Source organism: Scyliorhinus torazame, chromosome 4 (assembly GCF_047496885.1).
Source record: "Scyliorhinus torazame isolate Kashiwa2021f chromosome 4, sScyTor2.1, whole genome shotgun sequence".
Classification (NCBI taxonomy): domain Eukaryota; kingdom Metazoa; phylum Chordata; class Chondrichthyes; order Carcharhiniformes; family Scyliorhinidae; genus Scyliorhinus; species Scyliorhinus torazame.
The window spans coordinates 299,253,667-299,275,862 of NC_092710.1; the positions used below are offsets into that span (position 1 = coordinate 299,253,667).

The following is a 22,196-nucleotide window of genomic DNA, read 5'->3' on the forward strand; positions in this document are numbered from 1 at the left end:
CTGTACTAATCGTACTGGTCTGGTTTAGGCACAGCACGTATGGGGGTGTTACATTCTGATTGGCAAGGGACCAAAATACCCTGTTTCAACAGCTCTTGAATTAATTTATCTATTGATGGAGCAGCTTGAGATTTCAGGGGGTATTGTCGAATGGAAGGTAGCTTTACATGATCCTTAATCATCACCTTAATAGGTGTAACATTTGTCTTTCCCACTTGTGATGGGTATTCCGCCCAGACCTGTGGATTGACATATTCCAACACATCATGTCCCCTGTGATGCTGCAGTCGAGTGTTAATCGTTTCAGGGACCTCAAAATATTTTACGGTAGTGCCGTCCGGCATGACTTGAAGTGCGTAGTCTGTTGGATCCGAATGATCCACTGCCCTCCTGACCATTCGCCGCATATCCCTGGCATGGTACTGGTCATGGACCTGACGTGTAATATGAGGGCTTACCGAAGCTGACTGTGGCCATAAATGTGGTGATATTGTAACAAAATCGGCTGTACCTTCTTTTCCCGTGACTGTGGCTGTAACCTTGACTGGCCATTCGGTCTCAAGTAATGGCCGGTATTTGTCCTCCAACTCCCTGTTTCGTCCAGTTCTGTCATAGGCCAGGGTAACGTGATGCAGTGACTGTTCAACATCTAACGTCCACCACTGGGGGGTGATAGAAATATAGCACTGTTGTCTCATCCTCCATGATGTAACCGTTACCCCCTCATCTCCGCATTCTAGCTGTAGCTGGAAGATACACAGTAAATCTCGGGCCAACAAATTACAGTCCAATCCAGTAGTCACTACAACCTGATGCTCTGCAGACTTATTCTCGTAAGTGACTGTCACAGGTTCAGAAATAGGATACTCACACACCTGTCCTTGGAACCCTGACAATTGCTGCGTGTGGTCGGATAATGGTAATTTAAGTGCTGATTGCACAGAAGACATGGCTGCCCCGTCCTCTTCTTCCAGTAGACCAATGGCCCCTCAGAGGGGGCTGCGGTTGTAGAGCTGTTGATTCGTTCGGTGGGCCATAAAAAGGGGGTGAGGGTCCCTTTGGGTGGGTTTGGTATCCTCCTCTTCGCTGATCCACCCACCCAAAGTCACTATATTGGGGCTCCTGCTGGTAAACTACCATTTCTGCCGCTTGTTGGGGTCGTAGATCATCCTTTTTCATTACATACTCAGTCTTAACCTTTGTAACTGAGCCTCCTTCTTGGCCTACACCCTCCTTCCAGTAAAATCTGACTGCCCTTGCCATCTGGGAAGGGTCGTTCTCTGTCCAATTCATGTTATTACATTTCACAGCAGTAACCACAGAAGGTGGTAGGCAATGCATTAACATAGCACAATATTGAGGGGAATTCTGACCATTTTGATACAGCAAATCGCCTGACTGCCCCCGGTAGATTTCATTAAAACGCTCCAGAAATTCCTCTGGCTCTTCAGTCTTCTTAGGTTTTAGGTCTAAGATAACAGAAAGATTTATGGGCCTTTGAAATGTGCTATTCAACGCATTCAAGATCTGTGTCCTTCTATCGTCGTCTAACGCATAGGCCTGCTGGAGTGCGGCATGACTAGCATAATTCAGGTGGTTAAGATAATTGCGGTACTCTGCTGGGGTTAAAATCTGCTGGACTAGGGCCCAGAGGTCCCTTGAATCAGCTTGATAAATTGAGATGGTAGTTCTCAAGGAATCCACGAAGGCAGCAGGAGATTTTTTTCTATCTGGGATTGTAGCCATAATCTCACTGGGTGTCCATGGGAAGTAAACGTCTATCGTGGGGTTCGGTCCCGCAGTCACTGGGTCGGGGTTTCGCATCTTCCTAATCGGTAACTGTCTCTGAATGTCACCAGGGGGCACTCTAGCTATTTCCCCTGGTTGTTCCAAGACTTCAACGTCTCTCCCTGTCACTAGGGGGAGTTCTTTCTCTTCAAAAGAAGTTGTTTCAGCTTCCTTTGTTCCCGAATCTTGTGGTTTCTCCTTAGTTTGGGGAGACTTAGGTGATATGCTTAATTGTTTTTGGTGAGCGTCAAGCCCCTCTCTCGCTGTCCGAGATCTTGTCCTAGAGCTAACTGGGCTTGTGGGACAGAGTTCCTTTTGCTCTTCCCGTGAAGTTGGTAAATCAGGACCCACACTATCACCCAAAAGGGCTTGAGTTTCTGGCATATTTGAAATCTGGGGAGCAATGACTGGGTATATATTATTGTACTCTGGTGGTTCTGGAATGAGCGCAGACCATGCTATGGGTGCAGACGGAACTTTTACTGACTTTTCCAAATTATTGAATTTTTCTTCTTCTGTCAATTCAAGGCCAGCCATTAAACTACGTAGCTCATCTCTTGTGTGACCCGTGTCCTTCCTCTACTTGCGCTTTTTTTAAAAACTTAAAAATGTTTGAAAATTCAAATTGGATTACTGCAACTTGCAAGCTCAGCTCTGATCTCAACTCAGAACTAAATTTACAATTTGCTTAACACAAACTTGTACAACATTTACAACTTAATTATTTCTTTATCTTAACAATTTTTCTTTTAACAAGTTTTTTTCTTTTTCATACACATAAGTATTAGCAAAATCAACTATAATTTCCAGATTTACACTTTTTAAAATGGTGTCCATGATCTTCTTTAAGTTTCTATTAATCTCCAGATAAAATGAGATAAACCTTATTTCAAGTAAGTAAAACTTAAGATTCTGGCAATTTCAATCAATTGCTTTCGAAAATAATAACTTTTATCAAAGAGGTGGAGAAACCCACTGGTTTCCTTTAATTAATTCAAAGCGTAACTTTGCTGGTGTTCACTGACTCAAAGGAAAGGTATCCGATTACACTGCAGACTGTTATCTCAAGGCCTGAGTGAGAAGCACTGTCTGTTTTCAACTCCGCCTGCTGCTGTTAACCCTTTGAGAGACTTCTGCTTCAACCTCACAATCTCAACTAGACCTCGGAACTTTACAGTCCAAGGAGACAATTTTAGCTTAATCAACTATATATTTAAAACACTCACACATAGAGTTGAACCATCTTCAGATTTAAAAACAGTTATACTGGACTGAACCCCCATTTATTTAAGTCACATCAGCCTCTGAACCCCGATAATAGACTGAACCTTTATTATTTAAAGTCACATCAGCCTCTGAACCCCGATAATAGACTGAACCTTTATTATTTAAAGTCACATCAGCCTCTGAACCCCAATAATAGACTGAACCTTTATTATTTAAAGTCACATCAGCCTCTGAACCCCAATAATAGACTGAACCTTTATTATTTAAAGTCACATCAGCCTCTGAACCCCAATAATAGACTGAGCCTTTATTATTTAAAGTCACATCAGCCTCTGAACCCCAATAATAGACTGAACCTTTATTATTTAAAGTCACATCAGCCCAAAACCCTAACCCAAGCCGAAACAACAATATGAAATCCCATCAATTAAAGTGCTAATCCCCAGACTGACCTGTGATTTCGTCGAGGCGGTCTTTCTGTGCCAACCGCGAGTGACCAGACTAATCAGACGATAAGAAGAGGGGAACAATCAATGCTGGTCGTTTTCCATTTCTACATTGAGGGCCCTTTGTTCCCGTCCTCCTGTTCATAATCAGTCTAATTCTGATTTCGCAGTTGGAACAGGATCGCCCAGAGAAATCCCGGGTTTCGGCACCAAATGTTGATCTCCTATTTTCTTTCTCTGTCAGTCTGGCCTCAATAAAAGTTGAGACGGATTCGCACGTAAACAGAAGTTATTTATTTAGCTTGCAAGCTTAATCATCTTACAGAATGTAACAGGACGTCCTGCCTCTTACACTCCAGAAAACGACTGAACTAACAGACAAAGGAATCTCTGCAAAATCAGTTCAAATGGTATCAAGTTTCACATACTCGACGGACATAGGTCAGCCTAGGTCCCTCCTGACCTGTTTAATCCATTCTGATTGGCTCACTTCCAATCCCTTTCTCTGGCCCCTATCAATGCATCCTCACTCTTATAGACACACCTCTTCCTGCTTTTTCCATGCGGTCCCAAATTCCTTTGTCCCTAACTGCAAAAATCAAAGTGGCTTATTTCTACAATACATTAACTAGTATCTCTAAAGTAACTATTTTATATCACATTCGTCAGGGTTATGGGGAGAAGGCAGGAGAATGGGGCTGAGAGAAATATCAGCCATGATTAAATGGTGAAGCAGACTCGATGGGCTGAGTGGCCTAATTCTGTTCCCATGTCTTATGGTCTTATGAACACAGTTATAGCCTGTCAATATCTTATCCTGCAGCTCCATGGATTGAAAGATTCCCTCTTCTTCCAACTTGATATGTGAATATTTCATCATGAATAATTTTTATTAATTTCTTCTATTTTCAAAAGAAATAAAGACGTACAAACATGAAAAAATTTAATTTCCTACTTAAATCCAAATTGACTTGTGTAGAATTCTCAGCACAATGAATCACCTTCGTTGTTTACCTCCATGCCTTTTCAAGAACAATATCCATCCATATGGCTGGAACTGCATATGGCACTGCAGTTGGGGTCTGACCACATCAACAATCCAAATTCAAAAAGCAAATTGAAACTGCAATTGTTGAAAGTCTGAAAAATGCTGAGAAAAAATGTAATTTGGCATGATGAAAAGGATAATTAACCTGTTCTGTTTTTTGTACTAATTCAAGGTTGTTTTGATTTGTACTGAATCCCTATGATAATCCATCTTATTTGCCTGCTACACTTACTGCAACTGGATAAATTTAATTGATTTACCTATAAACCTGTCAAATCCTTCGTGACTTACACATTGTACTTTCCAACACCTATTAGGCAGTTTTGCAGGAAGATGTATGTGTGTGCTTGTGATGTAGGTGTGCTCTTGAGAATTACTATTTTCTACTCTTTTATACAGTTTAAGCCATTGCATTAACTGAATTATTAGTATTTTAGGGGAATCAGTTAATATTCAAGTCCATTATGACACTTTATTGGAACGTTGTTTCTCAGATGACAGACCTGCTGATCTTTTCCAGCAATTTTTGTTTTTGTTTCAGAGTTCCAGCATCTGCAGTATTTTGCTTTTATTTTAAAGATGTTCTGGATTTTTAGGGGGAAGAGTGAGGCATTTATGAGGCACTTGGACATTAATATTGGGCAGTGCAGTTGTAGAGAGGAAAATCAATACCATCCCAAACCATCACATTCTGAACATTGGAATCTGGGCAATACTATGCAATGATTACCAGGAAAAAATACAAATCCATGTGGAAATCATTATATTCCGAGCAAAGGGAGGAAAGTTTTGAGAAGGAAAGAAAAATGAACTAAGACTTTTTTGTAACTACTATGGTTTGCAGTGAGAGTTAGAGCAAATATTTTTTTTAATAATGGGGATAATTGGAAGTGAGTGGTTTTGAACAGCAAATAAAGTTCAGAAGCAAGTTACTTGACTCTTATCCTAAGTTTTATTAAATGTTGTTATTGTATTCCGCTATCAGCCTCCCCGAACAGGCGCCGGAATGTGGCGACTAGGGGCTTTTCACAGTAACTTCATTTGAAGCCTACTTGTGACAATAAGCGATTTTCATTTCATTTCAGATTTTGCGGTTTGAATATTTCAATGTTATTTTTCTCAGTTCCCTGAAATATTGCTTCAGTAAATGTGCTATGGTACAGCATTAGGAAAATCAATGCAACGCTTAGGTTGTAGCAGGAGCGGAACCCACAGTAAGTACGAGAAACCATATTTTCAATCCCAGATTATCAAGGAGCAATTCCATGCGCGATCTTCTGGGTCATATCAAAAATACAGATTAGGACTAATTTGAAGGGTTGCTTTTGTAAGGTAGGACTTTGGCTGCTCTGCCAAGTCCCGTGAATTTACCAGAGGCTTTCCAGCTCTCTGGTATTTGTATTTTGCATGATGCTTGCTGTGCCACTAACACATTGGATTGCATATTGCAGATCTGATGTCAACATTGTTCAATCTTTGATGGATTTCTCTATCCATTAGCTGGTCACCACTACCGTCCATCACAATTCAGAAACAAAACAAAGTCAGTTGCAAATAAAGGGGCTGTTTAGCACAGGGCTAAATCGCTGGCTTTGAAAGCAGACCAAGGCAGGCCAGCAGCACGTTTCAATTCCCGTACCAGCCTCCCCAAACAGGTGCTGGAATGTGGCGACTAGGGGCTTTTCACAGTAACTTCATTTGAAACCTACTTGTGACAATCAGCGATTTTCATTTCAAAGTGTAGTAATGGAAAGAAAGCTAAAAGAAAGTTATGAGGAGTTGAGAATGTTCTAAGGAGTTTGGTTAATAACTGCTTAAACCTGATATCATTAACTTTTTAAAACAAGAGCTGTATTCTATGTAGAATCTGATGGAACTGAATTTTCTTTTAAAAATTGACAATGAAGCGATGCAAAAGATGGCCACTATGGTTATCTGACTTGGTCTCTGGATTCAAAACTGTCACGATGTCTCAAAAGGACACTTTTCAGACTAGGGAGTTGCACTACATATCTCATGACGCCATCTAAAAGGCGTTTCCTTATTTGAATATGTTGTTCTGCAACAAAGACGGTGATTGTCTCAAACCTCCTTTCACCATCTCTGGGTGAATGAATGTCTGCAAACAATAACCCAGGTTGTGGCTAATCAACCTGGGACTGTGAGGCAGCAATGCTGGTCTCCCTTTTTGTCTAAAATTCCCTACATTCTGGAAAGGTCCCAGAAAATAATGAATAATACTCTATTGTTTTAGAAAGGAGAGAGACCGAAATCGGAAAACTACAGGCCAGTTAGCTTAACATATGTCAATAAAAAAATACTGGAATCTGTTCTTGAAGTTATAACGGGGCACCCAGAAAATCAAGAGTCAACATGAAGCAGAGTCAACATGATTTTCTGAAAGGGAGATAATGATACAAAAGTTACAGCACAGACGGAGGCTATTCGATCCAACTTGTCCATGCCAGCCGGAGGACATCCAAGTGCCCTTTCTAATCCCACCTTCCTGCACCCGGTCCATAGATCTGTAGTGTAGAGCACTTAAGGTGCAAATCCAGGCACTTTTTAAAAGAGTTTAGGTTCTCTGCCTCCACCACCAATTCAGGCAGCGCATTCCAGATTCCCACTACCTTCTGCGTAAAAATATTTTTCTCCATGTCCCCTCTGCACCTTCTGCCACTTATCTTGAATCTATGTCCCCTGGTTCTAGAATTCTTCACCAGGGGAAACCGTTTTATCCTGTCCACTCTATCTCTTCCCCTCATAATTTTGCACACCTCAATTAAGTCACCCCTCAGCTGCCTTTGTTCCAAGGAAAATAACCCCAACCTATACAATCTCTCCTCGTTGCCACACTTTACTAGCCCAGGGAACATTCTTCTAAATCTCCTCTGCACTCTTTCCAGAGCAAAGACTTCCTTCCTGTAACCAGAACTGCACACACTATTCTAGATGTGGCCTCACCAGTGTTTTATACAATTCTAACATTATATCCTTACTTTTATATTCAATACCTCTGCCAATGAAAGGAGAGCATTCCACATGCTTTCTTAACAACCTTGTCTACTTGAACTGCTGCCTTTTAGGGACCTGCAAACTTGTACCCCAAGATCTCTCACTTCACCTACCCCTCGGGAGTGCCAGTATATTCCCATTTATTGTGTACTCCCTACAACTGTTCGACCCCCTTAACCCACTTCTCTGTGTTAAATTCCCTCTGCCACTTTATCGGCCACTCCACCAATCCATCTATATCGTTTTGAAGGTTGTAGCTAATGTTTAACTAATTTATTGGAGTTCTTTGAGGAAGTAACAAACAATGTGGATGAAGGGAAACAAGAGAAATAAGAACTCATAATATAGGGGGTATCATACGAGCCTGAATAGAGGACTGGTTAACTAAAAGAAAACAGTATGGGCATAAACTTTTGGACTGTCAAAATGTGACGAGGGTATTGCCAAAGGGAGCAGTCCTGGGGCCTCAACTATTTAAATGTACATCAGTGACTTGGATAAAGGGGTGACTTGGATAAAGGGACTGAATGTATGGTTGATAAATTTGCTCGTAAGACAATGATGGGCAGCAGAGTAAGTTATGCAGGGGGCAGTCTGCAAAGGGACATAATGTAGCAAAATTGTGAATTTGTCCACTTCAGCAAGGAGAATAAAAAAGCAGTATATTTAAATTGAGACAGATTGCAGAACTCTGTATTGAGGGATATCGGTGTCCTGGTACGTGAATCACAAAATGTTTGTATCAGGTACAGCAAGTGATTAGGAAAGCAAATGGATGTTGGTGTTCATTGCAAAGGGTGCATGATATATAAAAGTAGGGATGTTTTGCAATAACTGTACAGGGCGTTGCTGAGACCACAACTGGTGGACTATGTAAATTTTTGGTCTCCTTATTTAGGACAGACCATGGGCAATTTAACGTGCAAAAAACAGAATCCGGTTTTGTGCCAGCAGGAGTGCCAGCATACCACCCTTCCCAGAGCTCGACGACCTGGAGACTCCGCAAGGTGCCGTTATGCCTGGTGCAGGTTTGGCTGGATCAGTGCTAACTGGTGCCTACAGCACCGAGAACTGTCCCACTATCAAAAGGGACTCTTGTCGGGTTTCTTTTGGTCTCGGCGAGGAAAGCCCCGCTGAGACTGCACTTACCACATTTCCTGCACTGACGAGAGATGAGGGAGCCATTTTAAAATGCCGCCTCAATCTCCCAACCCCCTTCTGGCACCCCACCGTGGCCTCTGGACCCTCCCCACTGTCCTAGCTTACTTCTTGGGAGGATTGTTGAACCCCCCTACCCCTTCACTCCACCTCTTAAGGGCATGGCACACCTGGGCATAATCCCTGACACAGGCAACCTGGAACCCATGCACCGTGGCCCTACCAGCATGGCAGTGCCACATAGACACTGGCACTGCCAGGATGCCCAGGTGGCAATGCTCAGGTGCCAGGCTGGCAGTGCCAAGGAGCTTGGTGCCAGTGGGAGTGCCAGGATACCACCCTTCCCAGAGCCCAACTACCCGTGGGCCTCCAAAGGCCTGGGAGACTGCCCCAGGTGCCATTACGCCTGGTCAACTTTTGTGAGGGCTAGTTCTAAATGGCACTATGGCGAGGTCTCTCAGGCAAGGCCGTTCATTTCCGGGCCTCGGGAGAATCAGGCGCAGGAATACTTAAATGAGCCTAATGACTACTTTAATCTGGATCTTGCCCAGCGATGGCAAGATCCAGGTCTTGATGTCTCGCGAGACCTCATTAGATCTCGCAAAGCGTTCCGCGCATCGCAAACTCTCGTGAGATTTAAAGGCCTCGTCGCGTCACCGGGTCAGGAGCAACAAGGCTGTTTGATCGTGCCCCATAAATGTGTTAGAAGCCATTCATAGACGGTTCACTCAACTGATATTTGAAATGGTGTTTTTCTTGGGCCTATGTCCATTGGGGTTTAGAAGAATGAGCAGTGATCATATTGAAACACTTTTTTTTTCTTTTTTTTTTAATTTAGAGTAGCCAATTATTTCTTTCCCAATTAAGGGGCAATTTAGCGTGGCCAATCCACCTACCCTGCACATCTTTGGTTTGTGGGGGTGAAACCCACGCAGACCCGGGGAGAATGTGCAAACTCCACACGGACAGTGACTCAGGGCTGGGATTCGAACCTGGGACCTCAGCACCGCAGTCCCAGTGCTAGCCACTGTGCCACATGCTGCCATATTGAAACACACGAGATCCTGAAGGGACTTAACAGGATGGCTGCTGAAAGGATGTTTCACCTTGTGGGAGAAAACAGAACTAGAGGACATGGTTTAAAAATAAGGCGTCACCCATTTAAGGTGATGAGGAAAAATCCTTTCTGGATGGTCGTGAGTCTTTGGAAATCTTTTCCCCAAGAGAAGTGGAGACAAAGTAATTGAATATTTTTAACGCAGAGGTACATAGATTGTTGACTAACAAGGGAGTCAAAGGTTATTGGGGGTAGGTAAAAATTTGGAGTTGAGGCTGCAATCAGATCATCCGTGATCTTATTGAATGGTGGAGCAGGCTGGAGAGGCCACATGGTGTACTTCTGCTCATTCATATGTTCATTAGTTTTCTTCTGACTTCACATGGTAGTTTTCTTCTGACTTCACATTTGAAACAATGTCGTAACAATACTATGTTTTTCAACAGGTTTGTTTATTTGGGTCAAAACCAGCATAAAGTTGACATACACAGCCAACAAAGCAATGCAAAACACCTTGACAACATGATGACCATTTTGTAAGTATAGAGCCATAGCTCTTATTTTTATATATTGCCTAAAGCAAATTTTTGCACTGCCTTTCTATGTCTGCAAATGTATCGAATGGATAAGTTTATGCGAACAGCCCATATCGTCTGTTTAATCCCGTACGCCTAGTTATATGGTACCAGTAAGTAAAATATGCACTTGAGGGGTGAAAACCTTTACTCTGGATTGTTCCTTGTCCTTTTCCATAGCTAATCACAGTTCTTTAAATTCACATACTGGCACTTGAGCATTTGACCCACCTCATTCCGCAGAATCAAATACAGTGTTCCCATCCACATTGGATAGAAAACATACTGATCTAGCAAGTTCCACTGAACACATTTCAGATATTAGGATAAAGTCCACCATTTAGGAGATGGTGGCGCAGTGGTATTGTCACTGGACTAATAATCCACTGATCAGAGTAATGATATAGGGACCCGGTTTCGAATCCCACCGTGAGTGATGGTGAAATTTGAATCCAATAAAAATCTGGAACTAAAAATTTAACCACCGTGAAACCATTGTCGATTGTTGTAAAAACTCACCTGATTCACTGATGTCCTTTAGGGAAAGAACTCTGCCATCCTTACCTGTTCTGGCCTGTGATTTTTTTCAATGCTGTCTGAAATGGCCGAGCAAGGCACTCAGTTCAAGGGTAATTAGGGATGACCAATAAATGCTGGCCTTGCCAGCAACACCCATATCCCATAAACAAATAAAAAAAACTACACTATAGCTTTAGCACTTCTCTCATTTTGTTACCAATTTGTTCCTCTGCACCTTTTCTACTGATTTGTCGTCTACAGAATAGACCCAGCGGTGCAATGGTACATCTGTTGCTTCTTAACTCTCATCAAATAAAGACAGGGGCTGCTAGCTTGAGAAGGTGGGTGCTTTTTGTAGCACTTCTTGTGGGTTAGATGGAACAGGCTTGCCTCCCCACCACCTTTGCACAGTAGCAACAGTGTGCATCATCTGCAAGATGTACTGCAGCAACTCACCAAGGCACCTCAGACAGCAGCTTCCAAGTTCACAGCAGCTAACATCTAAAGGACAAGGGCAGCAGATGCATGGGATCACGACAGCCTTGACGTACTCCTCCAAACCACACACCATCCTGACTTTGAATTATATCACCATTCATTCACTGTGGCCAAGTCAAAATTCTGACACTTTCTCGCTAACAGCCCATGGATGTACCTACACCACATGGGCTTCAGCGGTTCAAAAAGGCAACTCACCTCTATCCTTATGTCAATTAGGGTTGGGCAATAAATACTAGCCTAGTCAGCGAGGCCCACATCCCACCAATGAATAACTTCTCTCCTGCAATTGCAGGCAATCTTTAACCCTGCCATGATCAGTAACCTTTTTTACCCTCCAACATTGCACCTATTTCAAGTGCTCCCAACTGACCACCAAACCTATCTCTGTCTCCACTCCTCACTAATGCCTGACCCACGATCAGAAACACTGGATTATCTCAGGCCTCCCTCTGCTGCTTTTTTGGATGGGCAGCCTGTCAGATTTGGAAGAAAGATTTATGCGATTCTTCTGTTAAATTCATAAGAACAGAATAATAAATGAGTGACTGCTGGTAAGGTTGGATTATTTTTGAAACTTGAGGGTAAAAATTGGTAACCGATGTGGAGAGCATGATGTAATGCTGGTGGCATGCAGACTTGATAGCAGCATACGGTTCCAACACTAAATGTGATGCAGAGTAGCTTAATGCATCATCGGGGAGCCCACGTTCCCACATAAAGCCAACCTACGCTTCTTAAAAGGGAGGTGCATTCGGATGCAACAAGTGCTTTTGAAAGATCTAAGCAAGCAGGAGAGAGCAACGGGGCAGAGAGCCCTCTCTGAGCTTCTCCGATGCAGTACAGGTGGGGGACAGGAGCATAGAGATTCTCTTCCCACGAGAAGCCAGGAGGCTCTCCAGGCAGACACTGTGAAGGCAGTGGGAGCAAATGGCTGTTGCTACCAATGAGCTGTCTAACCCCAAGGACCTGAATTCAGTGCAAAAAAATTAATGACCTCAAACAAATGGTCACAGTCAGCAAATGGATCTTCAAATGCCTTATCCTTGCAAATGAGTACTGCAGGGCACCTATAGAGTGGTCCAAGCAGCCAAACCATTGCTTTAGAACCCCGGTAGCCTGTTGTGTGATGTTTCATTCAGCTGTATGACTTTCATGTATGCATGCTAGTCAGGTGGTTGTGTTGCCTACCGGAGTCGGACAAACCACCCAGCGGGCACTCTGCATCAGGAAGAAACCAGCTATTATGGTAAAGCTACATGCATGCTGCATATGCTTCTCTCTTGCTCAAGAGAAGATAATGAATTCTCCTCTGCTGGCGAAAAGAACATCAGTCAACTCCTATTATAAGCAGTGGATAACAAGATGGGACCTGTTACATGCTCCAGCCTGGAAAGGTCCCAGGTTTTGCAGCACATGTTTTATTATGAAATCTGTTTTCACCCCAAATACAAGCTGCCTTTCTAGAATCTTTTATCACGGCAGTTTTGATTTTGACTTGGGAGAAAATGAAACAACTCTGAAAATATGAATATTATAAATATAGTATTCAGTGACAATTGGGTTTAAACACAATGGGCGGGATTCTCCGGGAATCGGCGGGGCGGGCAGAAACGACGCAGTGAAGTAGCGGGAACCACTCCGGCGTCGGGCCGCCCCAAAAGTGCGGAATCCTCCGCACCTTCAGGGGCTAGGCCGGAGTGGTTTGCGCCCCGCCGGCCGGCGTGGAAGGCCTTTGGCGCTGCGCCAGCCGGGGCCAAAGGGACTTTGCCGGCCGGCGCGTCTGCTGACGTCATCCCCGCGCATGCGCACATGGAGTCACTTCCGCCCTGGGAATGGCGGATGACCACGGCCTCCGGTGCGGAAGGAATAGAGTGCCCCCACGGCACAGGACCGCCCGCGGATCGAGGGGCCCCAACCGCAGACCAGGCCACCGGGACCAGATCCCCCCCGCGCATCCCGGGACCAGATCCCCCCCGCGACCCCCCAATAACCCCGGAGGCCGCCCGCGCCACCAGGTCCCGCCGGCAAGGGACCAACTTCAATTTACGCCTGCGGGACCGGCTACAGGCGGGCGGGATTTCGGCCCAACGCGGGCCGGAGAATTCGGGCGGCCCCGTGGCCCATTGAGTCGCGCCGGGTCTCGCCATTCTCCGAGGCGGGCGGCGCAACTCGCGCCACGCCGTATTTTTGGGGGTGGGAGAATTCGAAGGGCAGTGGGGGCAGGATTCACACCGACCCTCCAGCGATTCTCCGACCCAGCGGTGGGTCGGAGAACCCACCCAATGTGTCTAGAATTATTTAACATTTATCACATTTCACAATATTCCTTTCAACAATCCTGAAAGAGTTATATATAGTAACCTTAACACCAGCAGAAACTAGACACGTGCTTTATCTGCACAAACATGTGCCATTGCCAAAGTGACAATTTTTGATGATCAGTAATCACTGAAATTTAGCTACCTTAATTCTGAAAATATATTTTGCCCGTTCTTAGAGATTTTGTTTCTTAATTCTTGTGTTGTCACTAAAGCAGCTGAAGCACTCCATGAAACCTGCCTAACACTTAGCAAAAAAAATATAGACTATTGCCCATGACTATTGTCATGGAAATATTGCTACTCTTGCGAAGTATTGACAGTGCACTAAGCATTCATAGCAAATATTCAGTTTTAGAATACTTGTTGAATTATTTCTATTAGTTAAACATACTGACTGAGACTATTAATATTTAAAATATCTTAATTTTAACCTCCTGTACCATTTTAGCCTTGTTGCTTGTCTCTGAACGTCTTCCAGTGTTTCAATTTTGATTTTGTGTCTGAGCAACCTGAGCTGGATGCTATATTCAATCTGATCTGATCAGATCACAGTACAAATGTTTCAATTCTAATCTACTGTTTTGACTATTTAGATTAACGTTCATTGGCTTCGTTAATTGCTGATGTTGCAATCCCCATGGAGACCAGTGACATAAAATAATTGAATTCCAAAATGATGCCACCAAGAGGAAGCTAAAATACAAGATTTTGCTTTTTAAATTTTCACTGACAATCAAATCAAACTTGGCATAAACAAAACACGAATTGACAGCAAATTACATTTTGTGGAAACTATAAATTATGCTTTAAATAACCAATACAGCAAAGATTGATATCTCTGACTTCTCAGGTAGTCCCTTCAGCATCAATGTCATTAACCTCAGCCACGAGGGAGAAGGGTGAGCTCCCCCCTATATTGGCGTAGACCAAAATATCGCTGATCTTAAAGAAAGACCAGGACCCGGAGCAGTGTGGGTCCTACCGTCCAATATCTCTGTTGAATGTGGATGCCATGTTGCTGGCGAAGATTCTGGCATTGAGGATTGTGTGCTAGAGGTGATGGGGGGACTAGATGGGATTCGTAAAAGGGAGGCATATGTCGGCCAATATCAGGCACCTGCTAAATGTTATAATGATGCCCCCGTGGGGATTAAATGTGTAGGTGATGGTCACGATGGACGCGGAGGAGGCCTTTGATCAGGTAGAGTGGGAATATTTATGGGAGGTGCTGGGGTGGTTCAGGTTTGGGCAGGGGTTTGTAGATTGGATTCAATTGCTGTACCGGGCACTGGTGGGGAGTGTCAAAACGAATCAGGTGAGTTTGGGGTAGGTACTTTAGGTTGTACAGCGGGACGAGGCAGGGATGCCCCCTTTCCTCGTTGCTTTTCGCCTTGGCCATGAGTGGCGAGCGAGCCACTGCTGATGACGCTTAGAGCGTCTAGGGGTTGGAAATGGATTCTGGGGGGGCGAGCATAGGGTGTCCCTGTATGCGGACAACCTGCTGTTGTACATATCGAACTGCAAGGGTTTCCTCCGGGTGCTCCAGTTTCCTCCCACAGTCCGAAGACATGCAGGTTAGGTGGATTGGCCATGCCCTTGGTGTCCAAAACGGTTAGGAGGGGGTTATTGGGTTATGGGGATAGGGTGGAAGTGAGGGATTAAGTGGGTTGGTGCAGACTCGATGGGCCGAATGGCCTCCTGCGCTATATGTTCTATGAACTCACTGGAAAGCATAGGGAGTATCATGGATATTTTGGTGAAATTCGGTCAGTTTTTGGGATACAAATTAAACATGGGAAAGAGTGAGGTCTTTCCGATTCAGGAGAGGAACAAAGAACAGTACAGCACAGGGGCAGGCCCTTTGGTCCTCGAAGCCTGTACCGGTCATGATACCAACCTTTGCCTTCAGCACTTCACTGTGCTGTATCCCTCTATACCAATCCTATCCATGTGTTTGTCAGGATGCCTTTTGAATGCCATTTATATATCTGCTTCCATAACCTCCCCTGGCAACGCGTTCCAGGCACTCACCACCCTCTGTGTTTTAAAAAAAAAAAAAACCTGCCTCGCACATCTCCTGTAAACTTTGCCCCGCAGACCTTAAACCTATGCCCCCTGGTGACTGACACCTTCACCCTGGGAAAGAGTGCCTGCCTATCCACGCCCCTCATAATCTTGGAGACCTCTATCAGGTCAACCTCCTCAACCTCCATCTTTCTAATGAAAACAGTCCGAGTCTATTCAGACTCTCCACGTGGCTAACACCCACCAGACCAGGCAACATCCTGGTAAACCGCTCCTGCACCCTCTCCAAAGCCTCCACATCCTTCTGGTAGTATGCCCACCAGAATTGTGCCGAATATTCCAAGTGTGGCCTTACCAAGGTTCTATACAACTGCAGCGTGATGTGCCAGTTTGTATACTCTTATGTCCCATCCAATGAAAGCAAGCATTCCATATGATTTCTTGACTACCTTGTCCACTTGTGTCGCCACCTTCAAAGATATCTCTGACTTTCTATATTCCTAAGAGTTTTTTACCATTTACGGTATATTTCCCCTCCGTGTTAGACCTACCAATGTTGCTGATTTTCTCCTTGGATCAATTGCTCTGTTTTATTACCTTTGCTCTTGAGTCGCCAGGTATCTTTATGATACCGCCACAAGGTTCAAGTCCGAGTAATGATCAATAACCCAATACACCGATAAGTAAGATTTAAATCAAAGCACATTTATTATACACAGTAATCGCTACTCATGCACAAATTCTACGTCTAAGCTACTTCTGCAACTAACAGGCCTATATTTAACTTCGGGTTGGCCCACCAGGACAGGGGAACAAATGGCCTTTCGTTCGGGTTCTGAGTCTGCGGGATTCAAAGTTGGTACAGATTGGTAGCTAGGAGTGCCTATCTCGTGGCGAGCGTTGAATTAAGGCTTACTTCTGTCGGTTGTCACTGCACCGGTCATGGTCAATGTTGGTTCGTGTTGCTGGGTGACTCGGGCAGGACGCAGAGGTGAAGAAGAGGTGAAGAGAGGGCGATTTGAACTTGGGGCTCAACTCTTATAGTCCCCAGGGGCTTCCCGCCTTTCGGGGGGGACCCTGTACCTGGTCCCAAGTGATTGGACTTTGTCCCAATCGCTTGGTTCGATTTTCTCCAATACTGGAGCGGTTCCCTGATCGATGGGCGGTCTTGAGGTACTCTTTCACCTCCTTTCTGTTGGCTCCTGCTGGCGCCGCGGAGTCTGGCTTTGCTTAGTATGTCCAAAATGTTACTTATTGTTCCCGGGGATTGCACATCAGTATGCAGATGGCTGCTACTTTGTTATGCTGATGGTCGCTGGTATCGATGTTGTCTGGCCTTTGCAGAGGTAAATACATAGCAAACCTGCAGCTGCTGGTTTCTGTCTATGTTGGCTGACTTTCCCATCAGCCTTTGCTGTTCACCATTTTAAATTGGGAGTTGGCCAATTTAGGTGGCTACACCCCCTCCTTGTGATCCTAACTCGAAGCGTGAAGGATCACATAACTATGTTGCTTTCCATTCCCTGACCTGGGGGGCACTTCTTTCATGGCCTCTACACTGACCAGAACAATGCAAAAAAATTTTAACTGACAATTCTAAGGGGCGCTATGTCAAACAGGGACATGCATTTACAAAACAATTTTAAAAATGGGAACCTCTAACTATTCTTCATACACTACTCTCACTTAAACATTTCATCATTCCAACTTCCTCAACCATACAAACAAAATCATAGCAGTTTATACACATTTTTCCTGGCTTGGCAGTCAAGCTCGGGATCGTACAATTTGCTCATGAACATTATTATAGATCGCGGGGGGCTTCCGGGTGCGGCGATGACCAGCTGAGTCGCACGTTTCGGCAGCTCCCGGTGAAACGGACTTTTGGGCTCTTGATAGGAGCCCCAACGGCAATTTTGACGGCTAAAAACGCTGTGCGGTAAACCAGAAGGGAATCCCCCCTGGACACGGATGAAAAAAGGAGGAGAAAGTGGCCGGATTGCAGTGGATCCTTTAGAACAGCGGCAACGAAGGCAAGCAAAAACCAAGATGGCGTCGGAAGGTGGCAGTTTAACATGGGGCCCTGAACAACAAGAGTTCTTGAAATGCTGTGTGGAAGAGCTCAAAAAGGAAATGAAGAAAGAGCTGTTGGCCCCGATATTACAGGCGATCGAAGGGCTAAAGGAGGAACAAAAAACCCAGGAGCGGGAGCTTCGGGTCGTGAAGGCAAAGGCAGCCGAGAATGAGGACGACATACAGGGCCTGGTGGTGAAGACGGAGACGCATGAGGCACATCAGAAACGATGTGTGGAAAGGTTGGAGGCACTGGAGAACAACGCAAGGAGGAACAACCTGAGGATTCTTGGTCTTCCTGAAGGTGTGGAGGGAGCGGACGTCGGGGCATATGTGAGCACGATGCTGCACTCGTTAATGGGAGCGGAGGCCCCGGCGGGTCCGTTGGAGGTGGAGGGAGCATACCGAGTGATGGCACGAGGGCCGAGAGCAGGAGAAATTCCCAGAGCCATAGTGGTGTGATTCCTCCGTTTTAAGGATAGAGAAATGGTCCTTAGATGGGCAAAGAAAACTCGGAGCAGTAAATGGGAGAACGCGGTGATCCGCGTTTATCAAGACTGGAGTGCGGAGGTGGCGAGAAGGAGGGCGAGCTTTAATCGATCCAAGGCGGTGCTTCATAAAAAGAAGATAAAATTTGGAATGCTGCAACCGGCAAGACTGTGGGTCACATATCGCGGGAGGCATCGCTACTTTGAGACTGCGGATGAAGCGTGGACTTTTATTGTGGAAGAAAAATTGGAATGAGCGGGTTATTAAAAAGAACGTTTGAACAAAGTGGGGTGGCAAAGAGGGGGGTTAAAAAGGGGGGAAAGAGGAGTTTTATGTACTAATCCTGCGATGTGGTAACTTTTCTCTCTCCCACAGGTGGTGATGGGGAGAGGAGATGGGGCGTTGGCCATTGGGGGCGGGGCCAAGGGAGAAGCGCGGGCTTGGTTCCCGCGCTATGATAATCATGGCGGGAATAGAGAAGCAGGAAGGAGGGGGCGTCGCACGGTGCGAGCCGAGGTCACGGGGGAAGCCGAGGTCGGCCAGAGTTTGCTGACTTCTGGGAGCAACATGGGGGGAGTAATTACGCTAGCGGGGGATCTAGCGGGGGGGGGGGGGGGGGTGGGGGGGGGGGAATTACTGGGTTGCTGCTGCTGGGGAGAGGGGGGAGCTGATATGGGAGGGGATGGGCGGGGGGGCACCACCTGGGGGAGATACAGCTGCGTGGGAACCGGGTGAGGAGCTGGAAAAAGGTGATGGCTAATCGACAAGGGGGGGGGGTAGGAAGCCCCCCAACCCGGCTGATCACGTGGAACGTGAGAGGGCTGAACGGGCCGATAAAGAGGGCACGGGTACTCGCACACCTTAAGAAACTTAAGGCAGATGTGGTTATGTTACAGGAAACGCACCTGAAACTGATAGACCAGGTTAGACTACGCAAAGGATGGGTGGGGCAGGTGTTCCATTCGGGGCTAGATGCGAAAAACAGGGGGGTGGCTATATTAGTGGGGAAGCTGGTAATGTTCGAGGCAAAGACTATAGTGGCGGATAACGGGGGCAGATACGTGATGGTGAGTGGCAAACTACAGGGGGAGACGGTGGTTTTGGTAAACGTATATGCCCCGAACTGGGATGATGCCAATTTTATGAGGCGGATGCTAGGACGCATTCCGGACCTAGAGATGGGAAAGCTGATAATGGGGGGAGATTTTAATACGGTGTTGGAACCAGGGCTGGATAGGTCGAAGTCCAGGACTGGAAGGAGGCCGGCAGCAGCCAAGGTACTTAAAGATTTTATGGAGCAGATGGGAGGTGTAGACCCGTGGAGATTTAGCAGACCTAGGAGTAAGGAGTTCTCGTTTTTCTCCTATGTCCATAAAGTCTACTCGCGAATAGACTTTTTTGTGCTGGGAAGGGCGTTGATCCCGAAGGTGAGGGGAACGGAGTATACGGCTATAGCCATTTCGGATCACGCTCCACACTGGGTAGACTTGGAGATAGGGGAGGAAACAGGAGGGCGCCCACCCTGGAGAATGGACATGGGACTAATGGCAGATGAGGGGGTGTGTCTAAGGGTGAGGGGGTGCATTGAAAAGTACTTGGAACTCAATGATAATGGGGAGGTCCAGGTGGGAGTGGTCTGGGAGGCGTTGAAGGCGGTGGCTAGAGGGGAGCTGATATCAATAAGGGCACATAAAGGGAAGCAGGAGAGTAAGGAACGGGAGCGGTTGCTGCAAGAACTTTTGAGGGTGGACAGACAATATGCGGAAGTACCGGAGGAGGGACTGTACAGGGAAAGGCAAAGGCTACATGTAGAATTTGACTTGCTGACTATGGGCACTGCAGAGGCACAATGGAGGAAGGCACAGGGTGTACAGTACGAATATGGGGAGAAGGCGAGCAGGTTGCCTGCACACCAATTGAGGAAAAGGGGAGCAGCGAGGGAAATAGGGGGAGTGAGGGATGAGGAAGGAGAGATGGAGCGGGGAGCGGAGAGAGTGAATGGAGTGTTCAAGACATTTTATAAAAAATTATATGAAGCTCAACCCCCGGATGGGAGGGAGAGAATGATGGGCTTCTTGGATCGGCTGGAATTTCCCTAGGTGGAAGAGCAGGAAAGGGTGGGACTGGGAGCACAGATCGAGGTAGAAGAAGTGGTGAAAGGAATTAGGAGCATGCAGGCGGGAAAGGCCCCGGGACCGGATGGATTCCCAGTCGAATTCTATAGAAAATATGTGGACTTGCTCGCCCCGGTATTGACGAGGACCTTTAATGAGGCAAAGGAAAGGGGACAACTGCCCCCGACTATGTCTGAAGCAACGATATCGCTTCTCTTAAAGAAGGAAAAGGACCCGCTACAATGCGGGTCCTATAGACCTATTTCCCTCCTAAATGTAGATGCCAAGATCCTGGCCAAGGTAATGGCAATGAGAATAGAGGAATGTGTCCCGGGGGTGGTCCACGAGTACCAAACTGGGTTTGTGAAGGGGAGACAGCCGAACACGAATATACGGAGGCTGTTAGGGGTAATGATGATGGCCCCACCAGAGGGGGAAACGGAGATAGTAGTGGCAATGGATGCCGAGAAAGCATTTGATAGAGTGGAGTGGGATTATTTGTGGGAGGTGTTGAGGAGATTTTGTTTTGGAGAGGGGTATGTTAGATGGGTGCAGCTGTTGTATAGGGCCCCAATGGCGAGCGTGGTCACGAATGGACGGGGATCTGCATATTTTCGGCTCCATAGAGGGACAAGGCAGGGATGCCCTCTGTCCCCATTATTGTTTGCACTGGCGATTGAGCCCCTGGCGATAGCGTTGAGGGGTTCCAAGAAGTGGAGGGGAGTACTTAGAGGAGGAGAAGAACACCGGGTATCTTTGTATGCGGACGATTTGCTACTATACGTGGCAGACCCGGCGGAGGGGATGCCAGAAATAATGCGGATACTTGGGGAGTTTGGGGATTTTTCAGGGTATAAATTGAACATGGGGAAAAGTGAGTTGTTTGTGGTGCATCCAGGGGAGCAGAGTAGAGAAATAGAGGACCTACCGTTGAGGAAGGTAACAAGGGACTTTCGTTACCTGGGGATCCAGATAGCCAAGAATTGGGGCACATTGCATAGGTTAAATTTAACGCGGTTGGTGGAACAAATGGAGGAGGATTTCAAGAGATGGGATATGGTATCCCTGTCACTGGCAGGGAGGGTGCAGGCGGTTAAGATGGTGGTCCTCCCGAGATTCCTCTTTGTGTTTCAGTGCCTCCCGGTGGTGATCACGAAGGCTTTTTTTAAAAGGATTGAAAAAAGCATCATGGGTTTTGTGTGGACCGGGAAGACCCCAAGAGTGAGGAAGGGATTCTTACAGCGTAGCAGGGATAGGGGGGGGCTGGCACTACCGAGCCTAAGTGAGTATTATTGGGCCGCTAATATTTCAATGGTGAGTAAGTGGATGGGAGAGGAGGAGGGAGCGGCGTGGAATAGATTAGAGAGGGCGTCCTGTAGGGGGACTAGCCTACAGGCTATGGTGACAGCCCCATTGCCGTTCTCACCGAGGAACTACACCACAAGCCCGGTGGTGTTGGCTACACTGAAGATTTGGGGACAGTGGAGACGGCATAGGGGAAAGACTGGAGCCTTGGGGGGGTCCCCGATAAGAAACAACCATAGGTTTGCCCCGGGGGGAATGGATGGGGGATATGGAATGTGGCAAAGAGCAGGAATAACGCAACTGAAAGATCTGTTTGTGGATGGGAAGTTCGCGAGTCTGGGAGCGCTGACCGAGAAATATGGGTTGCCCCAAGGGAATGCATTCAGGTATATGCAACTGAGGGCTTTTGCGAGGCAACAGGTGAGGGAATTCCCGCAGCTCCCGACACAAGAGGTGCAGGACAGAGTGATCTCAAAGACATGGGTGGAGGATGGTAAGGTGTCAGATATATATAGGGAAATGAGGGACGAAGGGG

The 22,196-nt window shown here is 46.2% G+C and overlaps 1 protein-coding gene across 3 annotated transcripts in view; it reads left to right on the forward strand.

The window, feature by feature from the left end:
• fig4a (FIG4 phosphoinositide 5-phosphatase a) overlaps positions 1–22,196 on the forward strand; it is a 234,962-nt gene that overhangs the window by 173,922 nt on the left and 38,844 nt on the right. For all 3 annotated transcript variants that reach the window (XM_072499995.1, XM_072499997.1, XM_072499996.1), the window contains exon 23: positions 10,186–10,275. In XM_072499995.1, the coding sequence (XP_072356096.1) occupies positions 10,186–10,275 (90 nt within the window). The remainder of the gene's footprint in view (positions 1–10,185; positions 10,276–22,196) is intronic.